General features: G+C 42.8%; 3 protein-coding genes across 9 annotated transcripts in view; 2 read left to right on the forward strand and 1 right to left on the reverse strand.

The window, feature by feature from the left end:
• The first annotated feature begins 1526 nt into the window (after positions 1-1526).
• On the forward strand, positions 1527-5344 carry sat2a.1 (spermidine/spermine N1-acetyltransferase family member 2a, tandem duplicate 1). The gene is made up of 6 exons (XM_062449796.1): positions 1527-1684; positions 2132-2183; positions 2423-2506; positions 3059-3160; positions 3342-3382; positions 3724-5344. Exons 1-6 carry the CDS (start codon positions 1622-1624, stop codon positions 3889-3891), a joined length of 510 nt encoding a protein of 169 aa, XP_062305780.1. The 5' UTR covers positions 1527-1621; the 3' UTR covers positions 3892-5344.
• A 364-nt stretch (positions 5345-5708) lies between these two features.
• On the forward strand, positions 5709-11859 carry tnfsf12 (TNF superfamily member 12). 3 transcript variants are annotated; one of them, XM_062449788.1, is made up of 7 exons: positions 5709-5986; positions 6186-6424; positions 7637-7718; positions 9232-9288; positions 9417-9455; positions 9579-9709; positions 9829-11859. In XM_062449788.1, exons 2-7 carry the CDS (start codon positions 6251-6253, stop codon positions 10099-10101), a joined length of 756 nt encoding a protein of 251 aa, XP_062305772.1. In that variant the 5' UTR covers positions 5709-5986; positions 6186-6250; the 3' UTR covers positions 10102-11859. The 3 variants fall into 3 exon arrangements, with proteins under 3 accessions (XP_062305772.1, XP_062305771.1, XP_062305774.1); XM_062449787.1 differs by having other exon boundaries at positions 5709-6424; XM_062449790.1 differs by having other exon boundaries at positions 5709-6424; positions 9417-9440.
• A 422-nt stretch (positions 11860-12281) lies between these two features.
• chd3 (chromodomain helicase DNA binding protein 3) overlaps positions 12282-22470 on the reverse strand; it is a 28507-nt gene continuing 18318 nt past the window's right edge. For 4 of the 5 annotated variants that reach the window (XM_062449784.1, XM_062449785.1, XM_062449783.1 and 1 more), the window contains exons 39-41: positions 21406-21569; positions 21030-21156; positions 18435-18693 (exon numbers count right to left, since the gene is read on the reverse strand). In XM_062449784.1, coding sequence (XP_062305768.1) covers positions 18482-18693; positions 21030-21156; positions 21406-21569 — 503 coding nt within the window. In that variant the 3' untranslated portion in view covers positions 18435-18481. Of the gene's footprint in view, positions 14509-18434; positions 18694-21029; positions 21157-21405; positions 21570-22470 lie in introns of those variants that run through there. The other variant, XM_062449786.1, reaches the window with a different exon arrangement.

Here is a 22470-nt window from a genome sequence, read left to right on the forward strand (position 1 = left end):
CATGTAGCCTATTCATTTGTACAAGACTACTTCAGTATATTTGTTTTGTTGAAGCAGAGGTCTACTTGCATTCAGTAGCCTATATTGAGTTTATTTGGTGACACTGACAATAAAACGTTCCATTTGGTCAACCAAGTTGACATAAGTCATTGCCTACCTTTTATTAGAGGTGTCTGTAATGTGAATATCCTTATATTAGGCCTTTCTGCTACTTATTTACTGAGACATGTCCTTCATCGATGTCTCTACCAGAAATATCAAATGAAATGTCTGTGGATAACGATTTAAGTCATTGAAATACTCTTGTATGAGCAACAGAAACATTGTTTCAAACTGAATGGTCCACATGCATTACACATATCAAATAAGTAGCCTAATCAGTGAGTTCACACTGATTAGCCTACACATAGGGCCTATAGTGAGACGCAGCCTATTACACCTAGGCTATAGGCTAGGTGTATATAGGCACATAGGCTATGTAATAAAAATATGTATTCACTTAGAAATTATTTCGATGGAATTAGGCAAATATCATGGGGTACCTGGTGAATTATTTTATATTTGCTTTCACTAGTTAGACATAAGCAACTTGTGTTCACAGTTCGCACCCCTAACCTACTTATTTACAATGTTTCCATGAAAAACCATAAGGGTCACCCTTGTACGTCATCATCAGACCCAGGAAAGCTGATGAAAAGGGTGGCAAGCTCTGCTTTTGCTTACGCGGAGAGAAAGAAAACTACCGTTAGTCAGTCTGTTGAGTCAAACCGCCTGGCTCCCTTAAGCGTCGGAGCTATAAATAGACACAGTTTGGGGGAGAAAGCTTTAAACGAAGGCTTCAGCAGGCCCCCTCCCCAACCCATTTCCTCCCCACCCTGTACCCTTCTCAATGCACAAGTCTGTGACAAATCCCTCAAACCTATTTTTAGCTTGAAGTACCCACCTTTTCCTTCTTCTTTTTTGTGAGTAAAATACTTTAACACGGTAAAGATAATTATTAAACCAGACAATAAGGGCATTAGATGGTCCTATAACTAATGGCCAATGAACCCTTTAACGAAAACACTGCTGAACATCATTGTCTATTATATGAAATTAAAAGGTAGCTGTTCAGTTTTGTTGCAGAAAATGTGTCATATGGTTGTCTTACCTGCGAAACATTCTCATTCAGTAGGCCCATGAGAGAGGTAAGATTTATGAGATCATTTGGTTATATCTAGCACTGATGCTATAGTCACATGGTTAAATCTGCGTCACTCGGCCTCCACAATTTAAAAAAAAAGTCACATAAAATAATTTGGATATATATTTTTAAATAACTTACTGAATAAATGAGTCTATGGCCATAATAAATGTGTAAATGTCCAAGAAGACTTAAAAGGCAACACACGCACACAACACAAATAAGCCCAATTGTGAAATAGTCTACACTAGAATTCTGTAGCCCGTATTTCATAAAGCCTTCAAGAGTTCCCTTAGTCACCACCTAGTGTAAGGAGGGCGCTATTAAGTTACCGGTTTGATTCATTTCGAAACGAGTTCCCTTTCCTTCTTTTTTCCGGATCAGTCGTTATTTAGTTTTTAATTATATAACATAATCCCCCATTATACATTTAACAACATGGATTTCACAATTCGTGCTGCAACACTCGAAGACTGCAAAGACATTGCGAGGATGATCTTGGTGAGCGGACATATCTACTTAAGCGCGAGTAGCGCGGCCCCGCACGTGTTGTAATTGGTGACTATTCGTCGTTTCAGAATTACGTTATATTATGCATACAAATCCGTCATCATTCTGATAAAATGGTGCATATTTAATTAATCCATTGGTTTCTTTTTCGGCTGCCTTGCAATAACATGACAGTACTGCAACGTATCCTGTAGGCTGTGCTTCTTTGGTACTATTGACGGTATCACGATGACGTGTAGTGACATATGACAACTTTATCATCGAAAGATGGTTTGCTGTTGGAAAATTACAATGTACCGTTATAAACTGCTTCATAAACAATATGCATGCCCTTCAGCCGTTTAGGTTTTGATAGGCTAAATATCTGTATTGCCCAACAGCCCCCGTCCATGAGGACTGGATGACTTAGGTTAAATTGTTCCCCTTGTCCACCTACAGGAACTGGCTGAATATGAGAAAGTGTCAGATCAGGTGAAAATCACACAAAGAGGTAGGCCTATATGCTATTAATTATATCATATTTTTTCTTCAGAGTTCATCAGTAGCTAATTATTACCTGTCATCAGAAAGTACCTATTATTCAGTCATAACTAAACTGTGTGTATGTGAATGTAATTGGCTCGCAGTATTACACAGTTGTTAGTCGTCCTTGATCATAGGGTCCCTACTGAAGCAGCTTCTAATTTGAGGCTCAGGCTCTGTTAATGAACGTGTCACTCATCTGTGTAGACCTGGAGCAGGATGGGTTCTCCAAAAACCCGTTCTTCCACGGTATCATCGCTGAGGTGCCAGAGCAACACAGAACCAAAGAAGGTGAGAGAAAAAACACATCTGAAACTGGACCGTGCTTTTGTCTTCGTCAGTCTGTCTACTCCACCAATCCTTGCTGTGAATAAAGATATTAAAAAACATTATCATAAAAATTTAGTTGCAACTATTACACAGCTTGTCGGAAATGAAATTTGCGATAATTGGTTTGGTTGTTAATAACGTAGTTCTTTCAGTTAGCTATTTGTGCTGGTGAGTTGGCCACTCCGACTTCCAGTTATGTAATGGGACAGCTTCTTTTTATTAGACCACCAGAACGAGAACATTTGCATTCCAACTGCTGTCCTGGTCTCTCCTTTCCTTCCATGACACATCTCTTTTTCCACTTCCAGAAGAATCATGGTGGTGTCCACCTGGTTAATCATTCTAACATCTGCAAGTCTGGTTGACTGTGTGTGCGGGTGCTTGGGTCTGCTGTCTATAGAAATGATGGATAATGCAGTTGTCATTCATACAGTACAGGCGGTGTGTTTAAAAACACAGGAAGGTAACGTGAGTGTGTCTGTCCCTTTGTAACTGTAGTGACTTTGCTTGCAGGGCATTCAAAGGTGGGCTATGCCCTCTACTTCTTCTCCTACAGCTCGTGGAAGGGCCGGGCTGTGTATATGGAGGATCTGTACGTGATGCCAGAGTTCAGAGGTCAGTGAGCTCCCTGCCCAGGGCTGTAATCAGTTGTCATACGTTTTCTATTTCTGTCACCTAATCTTGTGATTTATCAAAACGTAGAACTATGACTCACTGTATGTAATTGACATAATGTAATAAGCACATTGACGTTGTTATCAGTCACTCCTTTACTTTGTGTGTCTTGTTCTGAAAGGTAAAGGGATTGGCAAGGCACTGATGAGCAAAGTGGCTCAGGTAAGGGAGACTGCACACCGAGGCAACGTGTTAGTGGTCTACTTTCATGCAATGATGTTGTGTTACCACTGCAGTTTTATGCTTGCCTCTGGATGTATGTATTATTATGTATGTGTGTGTGTGTGTTTGTTTGTGTGTATGTGGAGGAGAATCTGTTTATTTTACCCACACAATTTTGTCGGATCTGTCCTGAAGCATTGGCTTATACAATATAATTCTTCTATGGCAACAGAATTATCCCCTAAGAGTTCATTTTCCGAACTATGACAGTATTATGTGTCTCTTTGACCTTTTCATATATGTGGTACTCCTAACCTCACTTGAACACCCCTACACTCTAGTTGGGCCTGGCTGCTGGCTGCACTCAGCTGAACTTTGCTGTGTTGGACTGGAACAAAGCATCTCTGGACTTCTACATGAGCCAGGGCTGTTTTGATGTGACTGCAGACCTGGGCTACCACTGCATGCGCTGTGAGGGGGAACAGCTGGAACACCTGGCACAGCCTTAAGCCCAGCCCCCCCTTCCTGGGTTCATGACCTCTGCTTCCTTACAGTACCGAGGTCAATCAGGGATAAAGGTAAACTCATCGGCCCAGTTCCACTATTTTCAAGATGCACCCTACCCTTTCTCCTTGATGTGGGATGATAGTGTAGATATATGGGTTTAATGTTTTTCCATCGTTTATAATCATATACAGCAATGCCAGATCTGTATTATAAACGGTGGTGATGTGGAAAAGATGCAGTTTTCACATTTTGGTTCAGGGCCAACGCAATGCAAAAAGGCTGTACTTGACCGGGGCACTGCATATCGTATCGTGTTTTGAAAGAGTGATGTGTCGTGACCCCCTAGCACCTTGTCTTTACTCATGTTACAAGACTTACACTTATTAATACCATGTGAGAGCTCTGGTTTGAGGAACCAAAGATACAAACATTGGTACGACACAATGTCCAAAAATTGTAAGGTGTAAGTGTTCTGTTTTTGTGAAGCACATTGAGATGTTTGAAATGGATTCTTGTTTTCCATTTAAAACAGGACTGAATCAATGTTACTGCTAATAAGTGCGCACACTCAGGCTTGTTTATGCAAATGAGTTTCATCTTGGTTAAGGGTTATCAGTTGCAAATGTGGAAATATTGAATACTTTTTTTAACATAAGAATTATTTGCCGTGCAATAGTGTGAAGAAACGGTCATTTAAATATTCTTGACATAAGATCATCTGTAGTGTGTCATTCCATTCTAAGGTATACTTCTTAGTGCACAGAAAAACAATTCCATGCAGAGACTGAGCTACAATAGAGCAAACTGTAAGTAAAATCCTACTAACCTCTACTTAGTGTTTGTTTACCTCCTAGATGTCTGAATACCTTCAACAAATACAGTTTGTGTCTAAATAAATAACCACCTCATAGAGATATTGAGTAATAGTGTGTACTGTGAATAATATCACAGTTGCTCGGTATTAGTGTCAGTCAAGTTGTTTCTCTGATATGCATACTTTACAGTAGTAGACGTCGATTTTGTTAACCAAATGTCATTGTTCCATTTCAGTGATGAATGCAGTGAGGTAATTCCTTGTCTTTTAAACTGGTGCTTGGATATTTTAGATATTTTGTGCAATCTGACAAGCCTTTTAGATTACTTTTAGAGTGAATAATGTCATTCATGTGTGATCCGTTCATAAAATGTATTGTTTTGGGAAAATACATTTTATAATGTTTGTCATGAAATGTGAGTGTTATTGTGATGATGTCACTAGTGCACTACATAAAATCATGTTCCCTGCCCTAGAACCAGTCACATGGTCACTAAATGGGTTCTAACCCTGCTGCTACCATGTAAAGACTAAAAGTGTTTAGTTTAGTACACATTTTGAACACAGTGTGAGAAACCGTCTAGTTGAGGTGAAGAACAAAATGTATGTCTACATTGAACATGTCAAATAAAGTATTGTGACACTAACTATATGCCAGTATTGGGTTATTCATGTAAATGCCAACTACCCTTGCTTACAGTACATAGAACAATTTAGACCAAACAAACATAGTCAAACAGTAAAATGTGAGATTCTACTACAACAGTGTACAGGCATAGGTGTCTTACTTTCAGGGCTATAGTACTTGCGCTCCGTCAAAAGGCAAATCATTCCATTCCATGAGCACATTAAGTCAGTGAAGGGTATGCAGGTCAGAAGGGGCCTATGGCTAGCCTTTTATACCTTGTACATTAGGGCCACCTTGTGGTCGCGTCGGGAAGTTACAAATGCACAGTGCTGTTCCTTCACTGTAAGTTGAGAAGCTCAGTATGTCTTTAACTTTTGGAAGAGAGAGGTGCTGGCTGGTTGTTTACTTTTACTTTTTACATTGCATTCATGTGCCTCATTGGTCTGGTGAAGGAATATTCATATTTTTGAAGGGGGGATAGAGCGTGCATGGTCATATGTGGTCTGCCCCACATAGCCCTACAATGACCCCCAGCAGGCGGTAAAAGGGAAGAACAGAAAGAAGCTGCGCTGTGTCAACGAAACAAGTGGGAGAAGGATGCAGCAGTTGATTTAACATCCCCACATCTCGAGCATTTGGACACAATCTGTATACGGTATAGATAGCTAATTTGCTTAATTTAATTAAGGAGTGAAGCTTGCTGGACGTTTTATTTAGGCTATTTAATGCTTGACTGTTTTGACAGACATGGAATGGCCTGACATTGCATACAAATAAAATAAATAAATCCGATCAAACAAATGACATATACTCGTGCGCCTGATCCAGAATTTTCTGGAATTCTGTCAAAGCAGGATGAAGTTACAATGGCAATTTGAGAAAGTCTGCGATAGTAGTTGACTTGACAGTCTGCACGACAATGCAACGAGTTCTGCAGAGAAGAAGAGCGAGTAAACTTCGGTTCCTGTGGGCATTCATGGCCATGGTCGCATTGTCGCTCGCCGCTTGCAGCGCAATGTTAACAGTGTGGACTTGGCGACAAACTAGGGACCTGTCCCATTCCTTCAAAACATTGCAAGAGCGACTGGAACAGGTATGTATGAAAGTGCTTCTCACTTTGCATAGGTTGCTTTCGGTTGTAATTGCATTTATGTAATTTGTTACATTAACTTTTTTAGAAGGGTTTGAAGAGTCTTATGCAACTTTTGATTCTCTGTTACGGGAAACCTCGTGGGGGTCTATGGAAAAATGCAAAGCTTACTGCTCTCCCCCAGTCTCCCCGCAACCCAGTGGTGCTAAATTGTACACTAACAGTGGCCACGTCTCTGCTGGTGTTCTCTGGTTTGCTGTGGCAGTTTTATTGCTTACCAATAAGTGTTCTCTAGCGGTGAAGTTATTGCTTATTTTGCGTTTAAGGGATCCTTGCCAAGTTGAGTCGCTCTACCGCCAGTTGCATTCCAATTTTAGTCCAATTTACTGGAAAACCTTTGAATTCTTTGGCGTGAACCCACATTATAGGCAACTCGCTTGCAGTGAAGCGTTTAGCTGCTTAAATCATTTCACTAATTGTGGTTAAGCGATTTGCAACATGTAAGCCCACCATATATTCAGGTAACTTGAAATGCAATGCACCAAATGTCTGCGAATGAAATGCACCAGCTTTAAAAACATTAAGTTGCCACGCAGAACTTTGATCCTGCTTGTGCACGTGACAGTTCAACTGTTCTGCCAATCATTGGATATTCATACCATTTACATTAGCATTTCCTAGTCTACCCATACCCAATCTCAAGTTTACAGTTTTCTACAGGACCTCAAACTCCCTCTTCCCTTCGCACTCCTTACTCCCTATATAAAACACAGGCCCCCTTTGGCATACAAACTGTACAGGCCCCATCTGAAGTTTAGAGAAACTTTGCTGGCTAGACAGAATTCATTTTTTTCCCTTCCTGCTTCACTTTGTGCAGGGGAGTTAAGAAATGCCAGGAATGTGAGGCACTAAAACAAGCATTAGGTGTCACAACTGGTTTAGGAGGAAGTGGCTAACCTATTATGAGCCTCACATTTAATTGGGAGTCAGATACTGGTAAGATTGGATGTTAATGTGGTTGCCTGAAATCTCATGGATGTGTAAATCATACTGTGCAAGCCAAGTGAATGTCATAATAAAATGTACCATGATTAACGTGATGGCCTTCTTTCATCCTCTCTCTCTCTCTCTCTCTCTCTCTCTCTCTCTCTCTCTCTCTCTCTCTCTCTCTCTCTCTCTCTCTCTCTCTCTCACTCTCATTCTCTCTCGGTACAGGTGAATTCTCAGCGAAAGGCAATTTTTCAGCTCATTCTGGAAAAGAGAGAGTTGCTGGTGGGCCAAAGAGTAAAGAGAGATGGTACTGTTTGTGCTGGTCTTTAGAAGTTGGATGTAATCCAAATAGCTCTACTACAGAAACCTCCCTCTATCACACAGCACAGTCAACAACATCCTAACAGACATAATATACTCAAGCCTTTTTTTCTTCTTTCGGGAACAACATTTTAGCACCACCAGGGGAATCTTGGCTGGTGTGACACCTTGGTTAGGTCTCGTGGGCACCCGCTGCTAAAAGTTGACACAGGAAACAGTAGGCAGCTGGATGACCGATTCAAAAATTACAGGTCTGCCCTGAACGGACTCAAACCAGCAAAACCAGCTGGCATGAGGAATCAGCCCACGTTGCACGCTTCAGAAACAAAAGAGATTTTTAGTCTGACAAGACTATGACAAAAGCTATCATTTTTTGTAGAGTTTAGGAGTGTTTTTCAGTGACCCAGCATTGCAATACGTATAGTTTTGATAGCGTCACCACTGTGCAATACTGCTATGGAATTTCTAATCTATGTTGGATAGTATATTTGGACTGAATTATCTTCCATACTGGTTGTAGTCTAGGTTTGTGTAAGAGTAGACCATACATCTAAAAACTCCAAATAGTATTAAATACAATATTCTCCTTCAGTTTTGATTGACGGATTTCTTTCAATCCTTTTTTAGGGAAATACAATTTCTCCAAAACTTGTCTCAAAGTCTCTATGCAGACCCACAGACAATACTAATTCTATAAAGTCACCCATCTGACCTATCTGACCCACTGTCATTTTGGCAGTTTTCTATCTAAGGCTCCATTCTAAAAAATACAGTATCTGAATGTTCATATGCAGTATCTACAGTATCTTAGAGATATCAGGGTTTGCCAGCTTCAGTTGAATTACTAGAGATAAAACAACGCTGTAGAATACCAAGAGTACTCATTCCCCCCACCCCATTTTTGTATTTATTATGATTGTTTGAGTGCTGGCCATGGCAGTTGCACAAAACCTTTTTTCTGACTGGGTCTTTACAACTCCTTTGTGTTCTAAAGCTGCCAAATATGCTTCTCTATGTGGCACACTCTCACAGACATACACAAAGACACACTTCTACAAAGGTTTTTGCGCTTTATTTTTCATACTGCTTACTTAATCTGCTCAATTAATCCCCAATCTTCTGTTTAACATATCACATCTACCCCTCTCTCGTTCCCTCCATCTTTATGTCTGACTTGGTCTCCCCCTGTCTGCATTCAGTGTTTTTTAGTTGACTGAAACCATCTGGCTCTGAATATAGCCAAGATCAGAAAAAAGCCCACATTCACTGACTGACAAACTAAGAGTTGAAGGAAAGATATCATTGCAAGGGAAAGAAATCCATCTCCATCTGGTTGAACAGTTAAAGTATTCAGGTGGAAGCTAAACGGCCGCAAATGAATACACGATGGCTGCTGAGATACAGCTCTTGATATTATCTTTGCTTGGATAAAAATGGTGTCTGTTTTTTCCTCCACTCTGTCATATTTACTCATGCTCTTTCCTCCTTCCCTTTGCAAGGGAGAAGCAAAAGAGAGAGGAATGGAAATGGCAAGAAAGTAGCTTCTCATTTTGAAAGTAAGTGGCTTGGCAGATTTGCAGAGGCTTTGAATGGAGCATCTGTTAAAGTGGTTTCAATCATACACCGCTATACAATTGCGGCCATAAAATCTTAATTGACTTTCCCTTCTCTGTCTTTCCACTAGTTACCAAGGAGTCCTACGAGAAAGGTGAGCGCAATAAAGGTGAATGATGGCAAAGATGGTTGAATATGATTCTTGGGAGTTGAGCTAGTCCCTAGATGGCTCTTTTATTGTTAACCGTTTGTGTGTGTGTGTGTGTGCGTGTCTGTGTGTGCGCGCATCTAGTCGGACAGGACGGCTTCATAAAGGGATGGATGGAGGACGAACAGTTGAATATGAGTAGGGCTGTCAGGTACAGCAAAGAGACTGGCATCTTCACAGTGGAAAGAGCAGGAGTCTACTTCCTGTACTGTCAGGTGAGACTCTGGGAGTTGTAGTTTCCGTATGCCCCTCTTGCTCCTCTGAAAGCACCCTCTTTCTTCATTCACAGTATCTACCTCTAACTAAACCTATGATTCATCTTTGTCTCCATCAGGTGTTGTTCAATGAGAACCAGTCCCAGTATATAAAGCTGGATGTGGAGGTCAAGGGTCAGGTCAAGGGTCAGAGAGAACAGAAGCTGCAGTGCATAGAGGGCTATGGGACCACTCCGGCCGCAGGCTACCACCAGTTCCATTTCCTCAAACCCTGCCAGGTGTCTGGCCTCCTGCGCCTAGAGAAAGGGTCCGAGTTGAAGACGAAAACCGGCCCCGATCTCAGTCTTCACCCCGGAGGAAAACATTACTTCAGCATCTTCAAAGTCAACTGAGAGGAACATTTTATTGATTTATTTGACCCGGACCTGTATCAGTGGAACACAGACTCTGTGATCAATGGATTCATCAAAAGATTTATGACAGGGTTAATTTCATGTGTCAGATGTGAATGACTTTCTTTTCAAATACACAAACATCTGGTAGAGAAGACTTAAAGCACTTCGAGACTTACTAGAGAAACTTTACTGGCTCTCTAGAATCTGTCCTGTTGGTTTGAGGGCCAACCAGCCAGTGAACTGGCCCAGCATTTAAGAACTGAACTTTCTTGATGGACAAAACAACTGCTGTGGATGTTCTGGAAATTCTATTGTGCGATGGGAACCATATTGCATATCGGTTACATGTTAGAGTCCTTGAACTTCTGTGTGTGCAAAGATTCTCTGCACTTTGCACTTGCTTTTTAAAGAAGGATGTAAAAGGAATTCCAAGCAGCATACAGACTGGTAGCTGCACTCACTTGTGCAAAGAGAAATTGAAAGGCTTTCTCACGTTTCTGAGATCTATCTATATTCTGCAGAATTGCTGTCTTTAAACAGGTGGTAAACCATCATCTTATCCAACCTTTTCTGATTGTGAAGTACTACATTACTACTTATTACATGTTATTATGTTTTTGTAAGATCATATAATTCATATTATGTAAAAATCTAGGATGGAATTGGTAATTTTGGAATGAAAAATCACAGTGTGTTATATACAGTTGTACATTTTGGATGGGCTAATATGCTGCTTGCTGTACTATTTCAGAGTGGTATTAATACAATACTACTAGATGCATATTTTATTAATACTGTACTAGACAGTTACATAGTATTTCTATCAGGTGGTTCAGCACTTACACTCTTGTTTGTAAGTAGTTTGTGTACAGTACATTTATATTAGTTTCTTTTCAGCACTTAACCACAGCAATATAGGTCTCATTCTTGTCTTCATCTCCAAACGGCTTAAATAACCATTCAACATTATTCGTTCACTAATGGAGCATGTGGTATTGCGATGTAGACATATTTCCTGTCAGATTTCCTCATCTTTTTCCTCTTCCTCTTTCATTGCACCGCACAGTCCTTTTTGGACCTCACATTTCCCTGTCTGTGCCCTTCAGCGCACACACACACACACACACACACACACACACACACACACACAGGCATGTGCATGTGCGCTCACATGCACTCCCTTTCCGAGCTCTCACTTCCTGAATGTGAATCTTAAACTTATAGCTCAAAGGCTCTAATGACTTGTACTTTCCTCCTGTATAGACTTTCCTCCCAATTATTTCATAATTTTCAAATGTCAAAGTTTATTACCAACTTAAAAATACTTATATTGCACAAAGACGTCTGTTTGTGAAAATACATAGAAACAGGACAAGGAAGAGGATGTCTGGAGAAGAATTACAAACATTTGTAAAATATTGAGTTCAGTACTGGTATAAAAAAAACTGTATTTTCCCCATTTAATTGTTTCCTTGTCTTCAATTTAATATTACTCTGATACTGGAAATTAGGAGTGCTGTTCCATAGATTTTTGTCAATTTAAGGAGTCTTACCATTTTAATTCAAAACTCGTTTTGGTCTGAGCATTGTCAATGTATGGCAGATGGGTCTTATTTTCACAGCATTCAGATATCCTCAGTGACACCACTGCTGTTGCTGAATAGTAAATAGGGTGAGGATTCACACTACAGGAGTTGTTAAATCATAACCTACTGGTGCATTCATCGCCTGTGTCATCATGTGTGATTGACAGCCCTGTCTCTCTCTCTCTCTCTCTCTCTCTCTCTCTCTCTCTCTCTCTCTCTCTCTCTCTCTCTCTCTCTCTCTCTCTCTCTCTCTCTCTCTCTCTCTCTCTCTCTCTCTCTCTCTCTCTCTCTCTCTCTCTCTCTCTCACACACACACACACACACACACAGAGGTGTTCTCATAGGGAGCTGGAGGATTAATTCGTGTACGTCACCATCCCAGAGTGCTTTATCTCCCACACACAGTCTGTCGTAGCAAGGCCATGGAGCTGGAGCAATACTGACCACAATGCCAACCCTGTATTCAATAAGCCAGTTAAAGTACAGCATGTGGGTGTTGATATATCATTCCTGTTATTTTTAAAGGATCTTATGGTTGTCTTTGGAATTATTTCAGATTGTTTAAGAATACACAATTCCTGATTTGTATGCTCTCATTTCATTCGATTTTATTACAAACCCCCAAAAAAGAAAAATCAATAATGTATCATTATTGACACGTTTCACTGCCACTCATCAATTGTTCGGCACAACAACGTACACTGTGACACAAGATACAGAGAAAAACATTTAAAATAAAAAATTATATGAAGGAAACTAACGGAAATAGAACACAAGTGCTTGATTTTAGAGGAGGGTTTGCAAAACACTTCCTATTTTGTAAAGTAACTGGTAAAATGCTTTTACTTGGTACGCTAGTGTTGAATGTCAAAAGTTTAGGGAAAATAAATTAGATTCACTACTTTAATCATTTGAAATAGGCCCTGGTCTAACTAACATTGGACTATTTCAGCTAGCATTTACAGAATTGACATAGGATTAGTTTTGACTTTACAGTTACAGCTATGTTTAAGGCGTATTTGTTGATACAGTATATAAAATGTACTCAATCCTAATAACAACCTCTGAGTTTCCGGAGAATAAGTAAATGTACCTTCACTGGCATTATATCATATGTTTAATCTCTTCATGACTGCATTTTGGGTTACATGTGTGGTCTATAATATGTTATATGTTATTTGCAAGCCCCAAATCTAGTATGTAAGCGGGAAAGGTTTTTGTGTGGCGTACTCAAGCTAACTCCGAAGTTATCTCAACCTCTTCGTTTCTGTCTCTCTTGATTATAAGATCTGGTGGAGAGATTTGTTGTGTGCCAAATCGACTTATTCATAATGAACTCAACTCCTCATTTGGTAGAAGCTCTTTTCGATAGTAACAGCGAGGACAACAAGGACAACAACAATAATAATCATAGCTGTAGTAACAAGAGTAAAAACACAAGAGAACACGAATGAGCCAAGTTTAAATATGCAAAGAATATCACAGAATTCATAGAAAGAAGTATAAAGTCGAAAAAACTAACAGGAAAAGGGACTGATATAGAAGAGGGGGGGGGAAAGATAGGTGGGGGACGGGGGGCTGTAGTTTAAAGGATGGGGGTGGGAGGGACAGGAACAAGGGGAAGGAATTAGCTCAGGATAGTCAATCTATATAACACTGTATGCCTTGCTAATGAAAGTACACTACATCCGCATCTGACCTGTCATCCATATACAGAATGACAAAGCGGAGCAGGTCATTCAATAATCCCGTTGAACGGTCGACTCTTCATTATCAGTATTTTTCAACACAAAAATGCAAAGGGATTCCGCCAGGTTCAGAACCTCTTTTTTTTCACCTTACATGCTCAAATAGGACGACAAATGGTTTAGGCGGGCCTGGGATAGGTGAGAACAGCACAAGAAATACTGTAGGCACGGCTTGAGAAAGACAAGATAGCTCCTTCCACGAGACAGCATTATTGTGAACATAGCATGCTTTTCAGAGGATGGATGTTTAGAGCGTTGTTGAGTAGGCCAGACAGTTCACACGTTAAATCATGCAGCTTCCTGTCATCGCTGGAGACCAGAAGGTCAATGGTCAGGTTGTAGGTGTCTGGGGTTGAGGTTCTGTGAGTGGTTCGAGTGAGGTTTCAGAGGTAGGGGAAGGGTGGAAAGTTCTGTGGGAGGAGTACTGGTGTGAGGCAGATTACGGGAGATTGAGCCATCCAAGATATGTGACTGCTTGGACCTCAATTTGGTGTGTGTGTGTGTGTGTGTACTGCGTATGTGTGTGTCACTGTTCCAATAAGGAGTGTTAGTCTGTAGTGTATTTGTCAAGGCCCGTTCTAGAAAATGAAGTTGTTTGTCAATGTAGAACAGTTTGTTACAGGTGGTAGCAAAGACTGTTTAAGGGACATATGGTAAATACATACTGACGGTTTGTTGGTTAGATATTAATTAAACCCCAGCTTTAACTCTTTGCATAACAAATGTAGGATTTTTTCCATTAGAAGTCAAGTTTACTTAAACTTACCACTGTAGTGAAATATTATATACTTAGGAATATTTCCATATAAATGGAATTCATTTAGTAATTAGAATTTCAATGGAAAATTACTCTCAAAACCTAGTTTAGTTCAAGTGACTTGAAAGAAAGCACTGTATGTGTGTAAGTACTGGATGTCTGTTCTATGAATAGCAAGTTGAATGTGTGTGTGCGCGTGTGTGTGTGGTTCAGTCGTCGATACAGATGACTTCTCCGCTGCGCTGCTCCCTCCTGCTCAGGACAAACTCGGCCTCCCTCTCCTTCTTCACAGACATGGGAGGACCGTTGAGCACTGTGGGGAGGGAACACACACACGTCAACATGTAGACAAACACACACACACACACGCAGCCAAAAACACACGCCTGTTTGATGTCGTCCAACAGACCGCTAACTTCTACATTCCATGGTTAACCCTCGTGCTGCCTTCGGGTCACATGACCCAAAGGTTCATAACGAACCATCGTTGTGTTTACCCAATTTTACCCAATACAAAAACAAATTAAAATAATTTTCTTTTAACCTTTGCAATGTGGGGGGTCTGAGACAGCCTAGCTGTTAAAAGAAAATGCTTCACTTTGTCTTTGTATGCGGTAAATCTGTCGCAATACGACGGTGGGTCACAATGACTGATGGGTCAGAATGACCCGAAGATAACACAAGGGTTAACAGAGGTCACAGTCATTTGGTTTTGAATCCAAAAGAATGATCTCTACCATGAACTCTTGATCGTGAGTACATGAGAAAGAATGAGGGAATGAGAGAGCAAGATGGAGAAAGAGGGAGAACGAGAGAGAGAGAGAGAGAGAGAGAGAGAGACTGGGGGAGAGAGAGACTGGGGGAGAGAGAAACACAAAAAAAGGGACAAATTCTCAATTTAAATGAGAGAACAATGTTTTTATTGCTGCCAGGGATGAATAGGGAAGACAGCCTCTTTAATGCTAACGTTTGCATATACAGTACATTCAGAATATGACTTACTCCATAATATATGTTACAGATTAACCATTATGATGACAATAATACAAAAACCTATAACTAGACATCTCATAGATTTTTAACAAGGGGTCCGAGGAAGGAAATGGTCCTGGCCAAGGTCCTGTTCACACAGCTGCATAATTTTCACACACACACACGCGCACGCACACACACATACACACACGCACACACAGACTTCAAGTTAATGAATGGGGAACCACTGACCGCTTTCCACCTTGCACGGTAGATCATTGCTACAGTACATCTTGTCCACATTGAGAAGCCTTCCCAGTAGCCTGCCAAGTCCATCTAAGACCCCATCGCGTGTGTGTAAGAACACACTAACCAAACAAAGCTTCAGGTATGTTGCTTTAGACCTGGCTGCTACTGTAACAGTAACTCGCCCGCCACTAAAGCAATTAGAACCCTCCCTCAATGGAAACAGACCCCCTTGTGCACACAGAGAAAACGCCACGCTGTATTTTCCTCTCCGCGCGCTAACAATGCGCGTCACACAATGAATAGCTCGCAGCTTGACCCGCGACACAGGGGTCAGTGTCGGTCCCGGGCCGAGCCGGGCAGACTGTGTCTGCGTGGAGTGCACCCGTGGCCTCTTGCCTCTCACCCTGGGGTGACATGAACTGTCATCACAGAGGACTCCGGATCAAAGAGGTGATCTGCGGCGCAAGCGAGCAGGGAGGCGTAGTGGCGACTTGGTGGTGCTTCTGCAGCTGTATCTGTACACACACAGCCAGAGAGAGAGAGAGAGAGAGAGAGAGAGGGAGAGAGAGAGACTAGAGGAAACTGTATGGCAGCCTGCCAGTGGGGGGCCACGACAGGAAAAGGAGAACTTACTTCTTGTGTGTGTGTGTGTGTGTGTGGGACAAGATGTGATAAAGAGCTGCTAAATACAGCCGAATCGCTGGCAAAAGAAAACAGGAGATAAGGTTGTGGGAGAGAGAGAGGAGGAATGAGGGACGAGTGAGGGTAGAGACAATAAGAGTGAGCAAGCGAGTGAGAGAAGGAGAGAGAGAGAGAGCGAGAGTGAGCTGCAGGAATATGCAGTGCTTGAATGGCTACAAGATAAGTGACCCCCCCCCCACCCCACCATGACCCCTATAACACACTTCACCGGCTCTTGAAATTCATCCATGCACATCCCCCCTTCTCTCTTTCACACACACACACACACACACTTTGACTCTCATCTGTCTCCCTTTTCTCGTCTCTCTCCCCCGCTCTCCCGACTCTCATCCCGTGTACTCATCCAGCACCGTTCGGCGTGCACTTTTCACCTCTCTGCTGTCAACCCCCCCCCCCACCCCACCCTCCCCTCCTTTCTCTTCTCCCCTAGTCTTCCTCTCTTCTACCTGGGCTCACCGCCCTCCGGCAGATGTTCAAAGCTCAGTGAGTTAGCGCTCGGCGCTGCCGGGGTACAAGCGTCTCAGCGGCGGCTTGTCTAAACAGTCAGCGGCCCGGGCGTTAAGGTGTGATCTATCATTCACCTCAGAGAGGAATGAATCAAGGGCGGTTCAGGGTGGGTTGGGGGTGGTGGGGGTTGGGGGAGGGTTGTTTACTGTTTGACAAACTCCCCAACACAGTTGCATGTGAGTGTGCGTCCTGTGTGCAGGCATGCCCTTTTGTTGTAGAACTTTTTGCAGATCCAACCTTACCCATCTGTATTTCCCTCACCCCATTAAGGAATTTGGTCCGACAGGTCGAGCCATGTTTGTGCTTCGAGAAACAGGAAATGCCACCTGTAGGCACACACAACTCACACACACTCTACTCCGTGCTCCTTCCAAACCCCGTGTCCCTAAAGTGACCCGAGAAAGAAAGGTGCTACATTAAATATGATTTGAAATACAGTACAGCCTATTGTGTCAACGTCGACACTTCCCATTGGTGGCTGTGTAATCCTTTTTCATTAGTTTGTTACAACATGACAGTTTCTGCCTGCACGTCTGTGCTCCTTCACACTTAGGTTTTAGACTGCCAAGGACAGTCATAAGTCAGAGGATTTTGTTGTCGTTGCTATGTTATACTTAAAAGCTTCCTTTTTTAAAATTTGGGTTGAAACAAGAAAGTATAGGTTAGTCCACTTCGGCTTGGTTTTGGATTCTTGTGCGGAGCAGGATAGGGAGAACAGGATTTTTCCGTGTTAATCTTGTGTAGTCTGGATTGTTTGAAAGATAAAAAGAGGGGGCTGGGGATGAGGATTGGAAGACTGAGAGGGATTGTGGAGACATAAAGGAGTGCGTGGTCGGAAGGAGGGACCAGACGAGCCAACAGGTTCAAAACGACTCCGGAGGAGACGTGCAGAAAGTTGTTGAGGAACGACAAATTTCTCTTTTCTTTGCATTTTTCTCTCTTCGTACCTACAGTACATTCTTGAACCCCCCTCTTCCTTGTTCACATTAACCCTCGTGCTGCCTTCGGGTCACATGACCCAAAGGTTCATAACGAACCATCGTTGTGTTTACCCAATTTTACCCAATACAAAAACAAATTAAAATAATTTTCTTTTAACCTTTGCAATGTGGGGGGTCTGAGACAGCCCAACGGTTAAAAGAAAATGCTTCACTTTGTCTTTATATGCGGTAAATCTGTCGCAATACGAGGGTGGGTCACAATGACTGATGGGTCAGAATGACCCGAAGATAACACAAGGGTTAACATACTCTGGCTTTTGCTCGTCTTTCATTCCCTTTTTTGTCCTCGCCAACCGTTTCTCCTCCAGAAGACTGGGGGCCTCCCTCAGAGAGCCCTTGCTCTCACTTCCACTGTGCATAAAAGTACAAATAAAAAAAAAAGACATCAAAATAGGTTGAGGTCAGACTGATCACCTCTCCGACTATCCCTCTATCCATCCACTCCATTTGATGTCGGAGAATGAGGTGCTAGTCTCTTAGTCCACCTCCTTGCTTTGAGATCCCTTTCTCCCCCGCTTCTTGCCGATACAGCATCCTTATTGTTTTCTTTTCTTTTCCATTTTTCGTGCCGCTTCTACCTTTTCCGTGTTCGTGTCCCTCCCTCACCCCCTTTCCCCAAGTTCATGTTCTCCTTCCAGGTGCTTGGTCCATCTCTTTCTCTGTTGGATCCCATCTCTCCATCCGCTGCCTCTCCCTCAATGACATTCCAACGCGGTCCACGTTTGACTTCAAAGTGCATCGTCTCCTCATTCCTTCCCTCTCTCCTCCTTTGTCGGAGTATCCCCCCCCCTCCCTCCCTCCATCCCTCCATCCTCTGTCCTTCTTTAGTATCGGTTTCTCCCTCCCTCCGTCCTGTCAGGGCTTCTTGGGGCGCCCGTTGCGCGGGAGATTCTCCACAGTGTTGCTGAGCCGGTACTTGACGATGATGCTGTGCACGGTGGACTTGGGCATCCGCAGCTCCTGCCCGATGGAGCCCTCCGACTTGCCGTCCTTCCAGAGGTCCACCACGCGCTGGCGCTGCATGACGTCGTGTTCCTTGGTCTTCAGACAGGCCCCCCCGGCGGCTTCTGTGGGGGCAGACAAGCGGCAGACTGTAGTGGAGGCTGGGAGGGAGGAGGAAGGGAGAGAGGAGGGGAGGGGGGGGAGGAGGGCAGGAGCACAGACAACACCGGCTCTCATCGCCCCTCCATTTTAACTTAGAGTCCTTCTAGGGCGCTTAACTGCGGAGACGCTTCCTTAAGGTGTTACTGGAAATGTGGCAACCGACTCAAAAGTGGTTACGCTTTCCAAACGGCAATGAGACCGGGGGGCTTGGGAGTGAATGTTGCTGACAGTTGACAGAGTTTTCGTGTATATTGAGAAGCACAAACAGAGGACCGCTTTGAAAAGTCCAATGTCACGTTACATTTGGCTTGATGTTGATAGAATGCAGTTAGTGGTGGAGAGAGAAACAGTCGGGCGATCTGTTCTTTTTTGAGGCAACTTTGTTTACATAGAGAGGGGGTGAGATGGCCAGACGGTCTCAGGAGAGCACTGTTGATGAGAGACCACAATCTGGACAATTTGTTGCTTTTTTCTGTCAGCTCTGCACTCTCTCTCTCTCTCCTTGCCTCTGCGCCGTTCCTTTACCTCTCCCTCTCTTTTTCTCTCTCACTCTTTTTACTCCCTTTCTGTAGCCTCAACATCTCGCCCTCCTTTTTCTCTTTCCCTCCATCGGTCTCTCGGTCCTCTCTTGGCTCACTTTTAAACGGGGGTCACCAACCAGCGACCCTGTTCAAAAACCACAAACGTGGCCCCGTGTTGAGTTTATTTATAGCCTGTGGGAGTTCATGGCGTTCAGGCCAGGGCCAGACTGTTCAGTCTTCAACCGGCATTCGGCTCGCCACCGTCCACTCCAACCCAACACCCACCCATGGAGGACGGGAGCGTGTGAGCTGCTATTCCTGAACCCCGGCGTACAAGTCACGACAAGATGTTTACATAACCAAGTTCTCTGCGGTTTCTGTCCTCTCGAAATACCTTTGGTCCAATGTCCCTAAGCTGAGAGCATCTTGGCATCCTCAGATACTAACACGCTGTAATGACATTTTCTGCAAAAAGCTCTGCATCTCCCAAAATACTATATCTTTGACAGATGCTGGAGTATGCAATTACATAAATCAAGATGTACAAAGTTTGAAGGCAGTGGAGGACTGCGTGTTGCGGTTTGCAGGGTAACACCAGGGGGGAATATCAAGTTTTAAGAGTTATCTTTGTATTGTCTCTCTCTTAATCAAGCCTTTTAAACTCTAGTACACACACACATATGCCCCCCCCCCCCCCCCCCCCACACACACACACACCATCTAGACGTATTTGGTTAAAGTAGGCTGATGCCCAACAAATTAAAAGGTAAATAAGTGTGCTATGAAACACTGCAGACCAGTCAAATTATAAAACTTTTGTGGAGAGCTTGAAGATTTTAAAGTAAAAAAACATTTAATATAATGAATAATGAACGTAATAGCCCTGTACAAAGACAAATAAACATCTGCAAAATTTCCTCAAACCTTTTGGTCTTTCTCCAAAATACTGGAGAAACACAAACATTTCTTCAACTATCCAGCATTCTTGCACACTTTCCTGTAGGCCATTGGCAGAAATGTTTTGAGGGCAGAGTTAAAATCGAAACGACAATCTGTCAACAACATAGACCCCGATAAAGATGTTTACACTGATTAAGTGCAGCTTCTAACTTATTTTGTCAACCATTCCAAATAGAAATGTTAGAATAATAAACCTAACCTTGTGTTGTTTTGCTGCCACAGCTGTGAATGTTTCATTGATATTCGACTACAAAATGACCATATAAAGATAAGTTAAGATCGAGGGCATATTTTCATCGTTTGACCCTTGAGTGTGTTGTACCAAAGCCTGAAGTCAGCTTTCTTGAAACAAATTGCTCTACTGGAGTGAAATCTACACACATCAGTCATATCCAACATAAGCCACAAAAACAGACATGACATGGGAAAAGTCACTGTCCATCTGTATTTGACTAAAGGCTACTGACTAGTGGGGTTGGCAAGCATGTCACATGACCTGTACGACTCACACACACTCTCCCAAACACACACAAAATACACAGATGACACATTCCTAAATATTTGACAGATGAAGGATATGCAGTTTTTTCTATGCAAAAGGTGTTTCATTTTCCTCACACGTACCAATGCTCATTTACTGGCGATCTTAGAGGTGTCAAAGAGACACTTCATTTGATCTTGAAAGGTAAAAAAAAAAACATTACTGTTCCTTAACTGTAGTTTACGACTGTTGTCAATAACCATCCCTGTGAGAATCCTTCATCTGTGCTTTTGGAAATCCGCAGTCTATGAACGGGTGCATGGTGCTGACCACTGACCTGATATGAAGGATCCAGGGGGCATCTGGCTGTAATTGCCGCCCCCCATGGGGAGGCCTCCCGGGGGGGCTGGGGTGAAGGGGGCACCGTAGTTCTGAGGGGTGGCGTAAGGTCCAGGAGGGATGTGCTGGATGGAGGGGGGGGGGGGGGGGGGAAACACTCAGTGGGCAGACTTTGGAAAACATTGAAGTTTCCTTTTTGGATTGTCAAATATCAAGACCCTAAGTGTTGAGTGTATCTACGGGATCCTTGTGCGAAGTGTGAGCGTGTCCATGCAGACGCCTCGTCTACGTGTGCCCTGCGAGAGTGCGGGAGCGTGTGTTACGTCCGGCCCGTGTCTGGGTGTGTGTGTGTTTGCGTGTGTACGTGACCTCACCGGGGGGGCGTGTGTCTCCGTGCCCTTGCTGGCTAGCCTGCTGAGGATGCTCCTCTCGGACATCTGCAGGCGGGAGGCGATGGGCGGCACCCGCGACAGCGTGGCAGGAAGCCGGGTCACGTCGGCCTTCATGTCGCTCAGTAACTCCTCAAGCTGGTTCAACACTAGCATCCAAACACATCCATGCGTCAAACAGCTGACGGGCCGCTGATAGCTGATCATAACCCACTGACAACTGTAGGCTGGGGTTCCTCCGTAAATATTAATAATAATAATACATTTTATTTGGGGGACTCCCTTCAAAACACTCAAGGACATCTGACATAAAATGATTCTATATAGGTGAGTTCAAAGAAACTGTGGAGGTTAAAAATAAGTCTAAAATCAGGGGACAGATCCAACAAGTACACTGGGAAAAATAGGAGAGGCAGTACGGAATAAATCTGTTTTTTAGGAATGTTGCGAATGAGGTGGCTGTGTCTGCCTGTTGTGTGTGAGGGGGGGAGTGCATTCCAGAGTTTAGGCGCAGCGCAGCTAAAAACACCATATAACATAATAACCATAAATAGCTTTATACAATTCTGCATAACTGCTTTACAGTGAAGATATGTATGTGGCATTGCTCATTTCTGGTGTTATCTACAGTGGCACATTTAGCGATCAACCATTTACATTACCAAGAATTTTGCCCCACCAACACATTACTGAATGTAAATGTAGTTAAGATACAGGAATTGATCTGGCTGATGTCTGATGGTGGCCTTGTACAAAAAAAAATCACTTATATTGTAGTAGTCCAAATTATTTAATGGAATGAGTCATTTTGTCAGCTTGAACCCGATTTAAGGCAAGAAGTGTTTTTCGTTTGTCAAAGGTACGGAAGACATAAACAACGTACGAAACAAAACTACTTGTGTCAGTTTCCTCTAAACAGGATGTGACAGTGCTTGAACATACAAAGTATTGTTGCACTACAACTATTATTAAGATTGTCTCTAATGGCTTACATAAACATACAGGAACTCCACAGAGAAAGGATGAGGAAATGTTTTGAAGCCACAAACA

The sequence above is a fragment of the Osmerus eperlanus genome, chromosome 23 (assembly GCF_963692335.1).
Source record: "Osmerus eperlanus chromosome 23, fOsmEpe2.1, whole genome shotgun sequence".
NCBI classification, from domain to species: domain Eukaryota; kingdom Metazoa; phylum Chordata; class Actinopteri; order Osmeriformes; family Osmeridae; genus Osmerus; species Osmerus eperlanus.